This window comes from Bombus impatiens, unplaced genomic scaffold, assembly GCF_000188095.3.
Source record: "Bombus impatiens unplaced genomic scaffold, BIMP_2.2 scf_0033, whole genome shotgun sequence".
Classification (NCBI taxonomy): domain Eukaryota; kingdom Metazoa; phylum Arthropoda; class Insecta; order Hymenoptera; family Apidae; genus Bombus; species Bombus impatiens.
In genome coordinates this window covers 1,390,879-1,401,120 of record NT_176452.1, presented here as the reverse complement: position 1 = coordinate 1,401,120, position 10,242 = coordinate 1,390,879, and the positions used below count along the sequence as shown (strand labels likewise).

The 10,242-nt window shown below is 43.5% G+C and overlaps 1 protein-coding gene and 1 long non-coding RNA gene across 3 annotated transcripts in view; one reads left to right on the top strand and one right to left on the bottom strand.

Moving 5' to 3' along the window:
* LOC112213129 overlaps positions 1 to 10,242 on the bottom strand; it is a 48,044-nt gene that overhangs the window by 6,898 nt on the left and 30,904 nt on the right. The window contains exon 3 of one of the 2 annotated variants that reach the window (XM_033321610.1): positions 1 to 171. In XM_033321610.1, the coding sequence (XP_033177501.1) occupies positions 1 to 171 (171 nt within the window). The remainder of the gene's footprint in view (positions 172 to 10,242) is intronic. The other variant, XM_033321612.1, reaches the window with a different exon arrangement.
* LOC117151845 overlaps positions 4,127 to 10,242 on the top strand; it is a 105,752-nt gene continuing 99,636 nt past the window's right edge. Inside the window, exon 1 of the long non-coding RNA XR_004461984.1 lies at positions 4,127 to 4,338. This is a non-coding gene — a long non-coding RNA (uncharacterized LOC117151845). The remainder of the gene's footprint in view (positions 4,339 to 10,242) is intronic.

Here is a 10,242-nt window from a genome sequence, read left to right as displayed (position 1 = left end):
AGCCGCACGGAGGCGTCGGCAATCGGACCGTTTCCAGGCCTGGATGGTTCGGGTCTTGCTGCAGGAATGCTTGCATCAGAGAGCGCGGCACCTGGACCTGGGTGCCCCCTTCCACGTGCAACGACATTAGCCCACTGCCGTGCATGCTGCCGCTCAAACCTGGAGCCGCTACTGGAAACAAACCACAGATTCGTTCCGTTAGAAAATCGGTTTCTTAATCCGTTCCGTTTTTAAATTTTTACAAAACCACCTTAAAGTTGTATGAAAAACGCGGAAACGTGATTTATCGGGATCTTTCCTTAGAATTAGAAAGAAATTAGAAGCCAAAATAGTCGACTTGGTCTTCTGACAGTCTCGCGATCTTTCGTTGCTTAGAACACGCGACTAACGTTCGATATTTCATAAATCAAATACCATAGACTTCAACCAAAATGGGCAGCTTCGCTTAATCGCAACAACGAACGTAACCGGTGTCCGACTATCATTTTGCAATCTATTGTACCGAGATTCCTAACTACCGAAGCGGTTCTTCTTTCAAATGATTTCCAAACGCGGATAGGGTTATAATTGATTTGTGCCGACTTAGTTGTCATAATAACGTCAACGATGTAACCAGCAGAGAATTTATATGGAACCTGTTTTTGCTTCTACGAGACAGGTAAATTGGTAGTTATTAGCCTGGCCGCGGGGCGACGCGCATTGACGGGATAATTCCTGCGGCCGCCTCCAGAAAGGAGCTCAATGTCATTCCTTACGCTCTACACCGGCTTGCCTAACCGTGGCATCGTCTATCCACGGATAATTTCAATTAGACAACTATCGTCGTTGTTCGATCCGAATCAAGCAACTAGCGTACCGTTTTTTATCGCAGGATTTTATTTTTAACGAAGGATCATAGGTAAGGTAAGGCTAATGCGACAGATCACGAGCAATTTGCTTCCTAATTAACGAGATTTGGTTCGTACGATGTCTTAACAATTACGCGTTAACAATTCGATGACGATAGTCTTTTACAGGCGTAGAATTTCTACTCATCCAGCGATAACTGGATTAATATTTCGTGATATTCTGTAAGCGTTACTTCGCTTCTGAAACTTATTTTCTTGCTTATTCTGTTAATTTTTATACGTAATCACTTTCCGATATTTTCTTCTTCTTAGACCTGAAATATCAAATATTTTCACTTATTCTTTCGTGACTGTATCGCAAACCGATAGCGCCCCGTATTGTACGAGTCGTAGTTATTCCACATAAAATTCGAGATTGAATTACAAGCTCGGCTAAGTCGAATAAAGCTATGGCCTGTAAGAATGCGGGAACGCCTTCGTTGAACCAATTTTCAACGAAATATAGCGCGACACGGCAATGTATTTCAGACAAGATTCGATCGAGCGATCCCGGTGTGATGTTCGAACGATCCTCGAGCGATCTTGGAGCGATCTTGGATCTCGTGGTCGGTGAGGATGCGTTGTTGCACGTCGATTAGGCGGGTTGACAGGTTTACGCAGTGACGCGCATGGGTATATCGCGTATCGTGTATCGGACGAGGAGTCGTTACGAGGCAGGAAGTGTTAATGATACCCCTGCTCATTCGCTGGACGTTCGCCTGTAATTATCAGGCTTGGTGGGGCGCGAGCAAACCTGGACGAGAGAGCGGAATATCAGGCAGGATATCGTCTCTGTCCCTCTCGCTTTGGTCCGTCTGTTCCGCGTCAACGTGGAATTGATAGTTATTAGAGTCGAAGACCATACTTGCCGTGCCTCGAACATTCGCTTCTTTTAACCTGAAACCCTAATGAGAACCTCTGCCGATGCGAAGTGTGGATTTAGCTCTGTTTGGTTAACGCTTTCACCGTCTTCTTCTTCTTCTTCTTCTTCTTCTTCTTCTTCTTCTTCCTCTCCTTCCTCTCTTCCTTCAGCTTCGTTTTCTTGACCGTCGGTAATTCGCGGCCGCGTGGATTATGGTTCGCGTCGATCGCGAGGCCAAATAATCCGCGTTTTTATGTCCTTGAACGTCGAAGGGACCTTTCTTGGAAGGAGTTGCTCGTGCAGTAAAGACGGGAGAAATGTGTTACGGATAAATGGCGGGATTAGCGCAGCGACATTCACCGCGGTATAGTTCTGCGAGAGATGGCGTCGAGGAATTTTGTAAGAATCCAGAGAATTCGCCCATCGCCGTGGAGGATGATCTATTTGTATTCGTTCGAACTCCTTCGTTTGTAAATTAGGCAACAGCCAGAAGCTGTCTGTTGTATAAGTTGTCTGTTAGATCGCGGGCGAATTAGATATTCTAGAGAAACCAAAGGAATGGGATTAAAATAGAAATTTGCTTAGAAATAAAAAAGAAATTACGCGTAATTTCCAAAGAACCGGAATTTAATCGCGAAACGAAGTAGCAGCCTGCAAGTATGTAATCGGTTGATCGTACGATGACCGGAACCGTCCAGATGTCGACGATCGTCCTCGACTCCGTGAATTAAGCGTAACAATTTCGTGGAACGCAAGCAGTCGCGCCTCCGCCGGGGATTTCAATCTCGCGACGGCTAACGCGACTTAAAACGTTTCCTCTCGAAACGATCTTCGCCGAAACCATTTCCTCATCGATGATAACGCAAGCCGAACGACGTCCACGCGTTCATAATCCCTTTCAGAAGTAACTAATCCCTTTACTTTACAAGTCAGACTCGCAGTACGTTGTTTGTTTCCGTTCGTTGCGCTAAAGATCGGCAACACACGGCGACAGCAGTATACGTTCCTTCCGCGTATACTTGTTGCTAACAACGAATATCGTTTTCAAATCCAACGCGATTATTCCATTAATTACGTGGATAAAATGTTTGTGCAAGTTGATATTCGTTCGGAACATGCGTCAACCACAAGCTACGAGAAGTTGCTCGTCTTTGTCTCATCGTCAAGTTCCCGATTATTTTCTTCAGCGTGGACAAAACGCATATACAAATTGATATTTGCAACATGTACGGAGAAGGAGCGACGAGAAGTTCTTGGCTGTTGCTCGAGTAAAGACGGAGCTCGAGAATATCGCGAGGTTCGTGAGATCTCTTTCGGCACCAAGGCCATTGGAGGACCCCGTTACAACCCCGAACGAGCTAATATAATAAGGAAGAGCGTCGAATGACGCGCAGTAGATCGCGCAGCTGTCCCGATCCGTGTGACACCCTTGAAACAATCGGCTCGACCGAGAGAACGGAGGGGTTATTACTCTTAATGAGCACTGGTTATTTCTTTGAGTGGCTGTGATTTGCCCTCTCCCTCTGCCCTCCCGCGATCCTCCTACTCGTCCACGCATGTGTACGTACACGCGGCCGATCATCACGGTACGTGAATCGAACAAGAGAAACTCGCGCGCGTGAAACACGTACGAGCCGACACACGCTCGGGTCTGGGCAACTTTTACACGCGCATCGCTCTCGCTTCGTCTCCTTAGAGGGCAGGAGAAGCTCATTTGCGTACGGATTGAGATAGTAGTGCTTCGGTACCACCTCGATGTGTGTTTTTGTTTAAATGTGTGACTACGTACGAGATTCTGATTGCCGGCCGCTCCCAGCTCGACAGCGGCTCTCAATTTTCCTTCGATATACGAACCGTTCGGACGTCGCGCCGATCAACTTTGTAAATTAAAATTCATACGACGATGACAATTAGAAACATCATTTTTCGAAAGTTTCGCCCGAATTTACGATTATCGACGCTTTCTTCTCGTGACAAATGAAAATATAAGATTTCTCTTTTCAGATATTTGCTTCTAATTATATATCGTATATACACACACCTAGGTAACGTGGAATTGATAACTTTATAAATAGCGGATTTGGCCAATTTGGCTTCTACGAGACTCTTACGTTCGAGTAACCGATCGACTACTTTTTTTTTGTAAATTTCTACCTGGATGTTTGATTAGTATCCAATTTTCCACTAGGTTCGTTTGTTACAACAGATAGGATACACGGTTATAAATTTCGAGATAATTTTCAAAAAAATATTTGCGATATCGTCGCTTTTCTCTATTTTTCGATTTATAGATCGATAAATGCTTCTGATGCGTTTTGCTATAGGAAATACCGATTCGTAAAACGAATTAAACCTTATTTCAGTTGGAAATTTGCAAGCAAATAATTATTTTAAATTCAAATTTGAAATAACTTTTTGACGTATCTTCGGAGTAGTCGATCGATTCAATTTTTTAGCGGAGTTAGATAACGATTCGTTGTCGGTTGAGGACCACTGGACCTAAGATAGCCGCGACACATGCTGGAAATTTGTTCGGCGGGAATTTACGAGCGAGTTTCCGTGTCAGACGCAATACCGTGGGTTCCGCTGGTAAGTAGGTATATGTCTGTATATCCTGACAGCTATAAAACCGCATTCGAAGGGCGTCGAACAGAATAATCGGGAATGTCGTTAGTTAGCGCCTCCAGGAATTTTAATGGATGTTCTGGAACAGCGTAACGACAACGCGCAAGTTTGTCAAATTGAAGCTGGTTTGCTAAGCCGCGCGTACTGCGTCCCATCCAGGACAGTCGAACGATTCCTCTACCGATTTTAAATTGTATTTTACAATGCATTCCTCGACCGTGCTTAATTCTATCGCTGCGAAGTTCTTTACAAGCTTTCGGTTATTACAAGGAGAATTGCAACAAAGAACTTTGCGACAAGGGACTGTATTTCATTCTTTTTCTTTGAAATTCTTTCTTAATTTTCTCGTTATTCTAATGAGTATTTTAATGACTGGAAGAGGAGGAATTCTCAATAGAAGAGATTAATTTTTTCGCACCGAGATATTTACATTTATAAATGCGACTAGTCTCAAAGGGAATGGAACTTGATTTAAATTCGTTCATTAAAACTATGCTAATTCGTCGTTTATCCTTTTACGGTTTACTTAATTTATACCTATGGAAAATACCATCCGGTATATTTGATCTTCCTATGAAACATATCTCTTTTATCTTTTTATATGGGTAATATCATGTTGTAATATAGAGCGTTAATAATTTTTCATGCCAAGGAAATAAGATACGAGACGTTGGTGTAACGCATTGATACGAATTTTGTAATATTTTCCACGCGATACCAGCTTGCCCTGAATCTATTTTTACTTCACATCGAATGTATTAATGAAGGAGAATGATAATGAAGGAGAAAGAAGGGACACTGGTTATACGAATTTATATATAGTTACCAGGGAGACGAGCAATTTTGTGTCTATTTACACTAATTGCTCGAGCATTTCTTGAAAAGAAAATTACGGCCTAACAGTCTGTCTTCCAATTACGACAGCGAATGAGGTAATTGCTGCTGCGGAACGTAGCAGCCTCGATATGCTTTCTTTCAATATTAACTCTCGATATAAGTTTACTTTTTTCCCTTCGCTTCCATTCGTGACATGTTCGTTTCGATAGCTACGAAGCGTTTGTGGATAATTGACGCAAAGAATTACCGTCAGGCCAGAAGTCTTCGACACTATAGAACCTTTAGCAAAACGAAAACACAAGCTCCTTCGTTGTCGTCGTTTATGTATCTCTACCTTAATTAATTTCTTTCACGATGCAATTCTCTTTCTTATGCTCGTCTATCTAAATCTTCGTTAGCAATTATCTTTGCGTTTCATTTTAAAGTTGAGATTCGATCGACCAACGTTTTTGGTATATTAAAGAACAACTCAATTTCTGTCTCCGTTAATCGAGAGACGATATTACCAGTTTCCTTAAATACCGCGTTGATCTACTTTCCTCGCAACTCTCTATCGATGCTCGATTACCAAAATTTTCTACAGCAACCATACGATTTATCCAACGATAAATCGTAATTAATAATTTCAATTTCCACCATCCCCGTCTTTCTTTACCCTCGTTCGTTTATCCACCTTTTACAATCGATATCACAAACCAGAGATCTACGACAAACTACAAATCTCTTCTCCCAGCTGTCTGGCAAATCGAACTTCGTCTCGCCCGCAAAATTTCGTTTCCAATACATCGAATACCAATATCGTAATTAACAAATGTAGTCCTCGATGTGCCGTCGAACGAAGAATTCGTTGGACGATCAGGATCGCCCAAAAGATCAGCATGCCTATCGTATCTGCATAGCCGAAGATTGACTCGACAATATCAACGCACCGAACCAATACCATTTATACAATTGGCCGAAAGGAAGGTTCTCGTGTAAGGGCATTAATCTCGCGGCGATCCTGGGCGCAGTCGATCACCCGACCGATCCGACCATCTTTCAGCGCTCGGGAAGTCAATGCCACGGTTGGGGATCGATGCATTCGCGCGTTCATAAGCTTGCTACGCGAAGTATGCAACAACGGTGCATTCCACGTACGTCTACCAGCGTGTTCTCGCGCGGTGTGACCGTACACACCGACATAGGAAAACACGTTGTGAACGTGGGCGTGCATTCCTTCCCTCGCATTATCTCCTCTTCGCCTCTCTTTATAACCTTCCTCGCTATCTCTCTCTTTCTTCTTCTCGGTCGATTCCCATTCGTGGTGTCTCCGTCCCTTTTTAATTCACCGTCCAACCGAAACAGAGAGGGACCTTTTCTTCCTCTTTTTATTCCACATCGAGGCCCGTTATCGTGGATACCACGGTTCAGAACGGCTGTTTCACACCTCCGCTCGCGCGAGAATTAGGAAATAAATTAGCGGCCGGGCTAATTTCGTTATCTCGGCCGACGCGAGACCCTCCCGCTTGAGACGTCAAGGGACCGATGTCCCGAGCCTTCGAACCGCTGCTCGGACATGGGTGAAACCGTGTCCCGAACACCAGGATCAATGGCTCTTTCCATGATGTTGTCCGTCCCGTTTCTTCCAAAGAGTATATCTTTGCCGGATCGGCGAACGGGTCTTCGTTAGAAGACGCTTCGGTTCCGATTGAGATGGTGCCCGATGGGACCACGGTGTTTTATATAGAAAAAGTTGTCGCGCCTCGTACCAACCGTGCAATCTGTGTGCTTTCGTTCTCGAATCCGAAGGCTGTGGCTCTTTACGAAGTTGTTGGCAGGGAAGACACGGTTCACCGTATGGATGGAAGAGCAAATTGTATTTTGCTGCGTGCAAGTGTTTCTTGCTTGATTTTTTGTCGATCGTTGGTATCGGAGATCGTTGATCGGACGTATTGTTGTAGCTTTGTAAAATATTATCGCGTGATAGATTTGTGGTAACACGCGATGTTCGTATTACGAAATACCTTACGAAATTTTAATATAATAATTAGTTTACGATATCAAGCTAATCGATAGAATATCGCTTTATCCATGTACGAGTTTTTGTATTCTCGAATTTTACTCTCGTTTGAACGAGCAGAAGGACCTTTCGCGTTACAAGAGAGACTTTGAATCAAAATATATATATATATACGAGGCGAGTCATTCTAAAATTTGTTGTTTGCAGTCGTACACCGTAGCTTCTCAGGGAAAATTTATTGAAATGGTTATCCAACGATTAATGCATATATTTCTTCAACTTAGTTTAACATTAATTAACATTAATTTAACATTCGCCCGAGCCCTATAAAGTTCCCGCTATTTGTAATTCCACTTCAACTTTGTGCTCGTAAAAGATACAACACTGCAAGCTCGTATTCGAAACTTCCATTTATTATTCTACAATATCAACGACCGATAAGGTCTCGTTATATGCAATTAAATGCAATCTCCGAAACGTGTATGCCGATATCCGAGGAATCCAATAAAATTTACAACCGCCCGTCTAATTATACGCGTTAACAGAGTTTTACGAAAAGTCGAATAATTAAACGACCAAAAGCAGCTCCCATCCAGCTATACGTGCAAGTGTACGAGGTTGGCTGTGTACGAAATAAACGGTGGAATAGTTATTTATAACGGTGAATGGGCGACATTCATATTCGAGGGACCAAATTTGGGTTGGACCATCGGAGAGTCACCTGCCCACCCATTTGACGTTCGATACAGGCCAGGAGGTTTCGTTGTAGGGGCATTCTGCGCCTCCCTTTGGAAATGTTGGATGTCGAGGATCACGAGGAAGTCGTAATTTCTACGGGAACGAGGCAGCCGAGTGAATTGACGACGGCTTATCTCCCTGCACGGTCACAAAATCGTTTCGTACGCGTATCGGACAAGATAACGGCGGTGGCGTATCGATAAATTCTGCTAATTAATTATTGACGTGTCTCGGAGCTATTTTTGCGTTCGCCGCGCGCACGTGAACCTACGGGACCAGATCCCTTTCGCTTCTCTGCTTTTATCCTTCGTTCGCCGTCTCCTTTCCTTGCGAACGTCCTTCGACCGTTTTCGTCGCACCATGGTGGCCCAACAAAATTATTCGTACCACCGTATTAATCGTGAAATCGATTCTTTATTTTTTCTCTCTTGCTTCGTTCGTTTCGAGGTGGCCGTTTTCGTAACGAGATCGATAAATATCGCTCGATAACCGGCCGATTCGAATTTCCTTTTATCTCTATCGTCTCTTTGTGGTGGATCGTACGGTTGCCTTGCGTCTGCTATATTTCGTTACTTCGCTTTGTTCGTGAGATATTTTCGATTGTTTAGTTTTTTATGAAATTAGAGCAGGTGTATATATAGCGTTATTTGCGAGTTTTCTGACTCTAACCAAATACTATGGACGAAGAGAGAAAGTTGAAGAAACGTGATCTTTTTCAAACTTTGGTAACGATCGTTGTTTGCGAGTGAAAACATATAACGTAACGTGCAGTTTCGTAGAAACTTCGTGTCGTAGCGATGTTTCGCGTAAAACGAGGCAAAAGGGTAGCTCAAAGATTCGAAAGTAATACAAGGCGTTCGGAAAATATACGATTACGAACACACACAACGTATTTAATTTGTTTTATACAAGAAACGATGATTTTTTGAAAATGTCGAGGGGAAGAAAATTGAATCTCGGACATGACACGCATATCGACGAAACGTCGCGAACCATCTTATTGGGCAGGTGTCTTTTTTCGACACCTGTGTACGAACGTCAAACTCGGTGGAAAAGGCGAGATCAAGCAAACGTTCTTTACGAGCAGCGAAAGAAACTCAAGCGTCCATTCGTTAAATGTTTTACGTGACACGATATTAATTCTTCGTATCGATGACTCGACGCTTTATCGCTGAATTACGACTCGTTGAATAGGACCGTTATAAAAAACTGCCGGCAAAAGTACACGCTTATTCGTCGTGAAACTTGAAGATATCAACGCCAACCACCTGTACACTTGTGTCACTCGTTATCCATCTTTTTGGTTAACTGCTGATCGATATCTGCTGAATTCTTTGGTGACCGGGTGGTTTACAGATCGGGTCGCGATGACGATTGCAACGATCCAAACACACGGACGAAACGAATTATGTTTCGATATGATCGTGTGTTCTCAATGGCTTGTATTACTTTACAAATATCTGACTCGTATTTAGTAACTCCCGCGTAAGAATTAAAGAGCACAGAGGGAAACATCGTGTCTTTTATTGAGAGACAACCTTTGAATTACTCGAGATATGTTCGCGATCGATCCAGTCTAAACGAAATTGTCTCTCTGTTGGATCATCGAATTAAACACACAGTTCCTCCCCTTGAATAATTAAAAAATACAGCTTGCCGTAGCAACAGTTCGATGCTTGACATTTTCAAAATTTTATAAATTCATCGACGAATTAATTCGATCGAGTTAATTAGATCGAGTAATTTTAAATCTAAAAGCTTGTTCCTCCTCCCACTCGTACGTCACGTCAAAGTATTCCCTTTTACCTAACAATTACCACGGAAAGATACGAAATGGAGACAACAAAGCACGATTTATCGCGTTGTTCCGGTGCACGATCTTCGTTGCGAAACGTCAGCGAGACGCACTAAAGGACTCGCCAAGGTCTCGCTAAAAGGCCAAAAGACAGCCTACGATTACGCTTCACGCTATCCATCGCTTAGGTTTCTCGAAGTTCTGGACGCGCGAGGATCGTGAGCGCGATCCACCGAAAGCCGGTGGCCGCTGGTATGTATTGAGTCTGCAAAACGGGAGGACGCGGCAGAAGCCAGGAGGTGGAGTTCCCTGTCAGGTACCTGATTCCCCGTGCTGTGACGAAGAGGCAGAGGAGAGGTCTTCGACCGGTAGCCTAAGTCGAGAAGCAGTCCCTAAAGAGGCACCAGGGTCATTAGCGAACGGAACATTTATCCTTGTCCCTCGTTTCTTCTCTTTCTCTTCTCTCCTGGTCGGTTGTTCGCACTTGATTCGCCGTCGG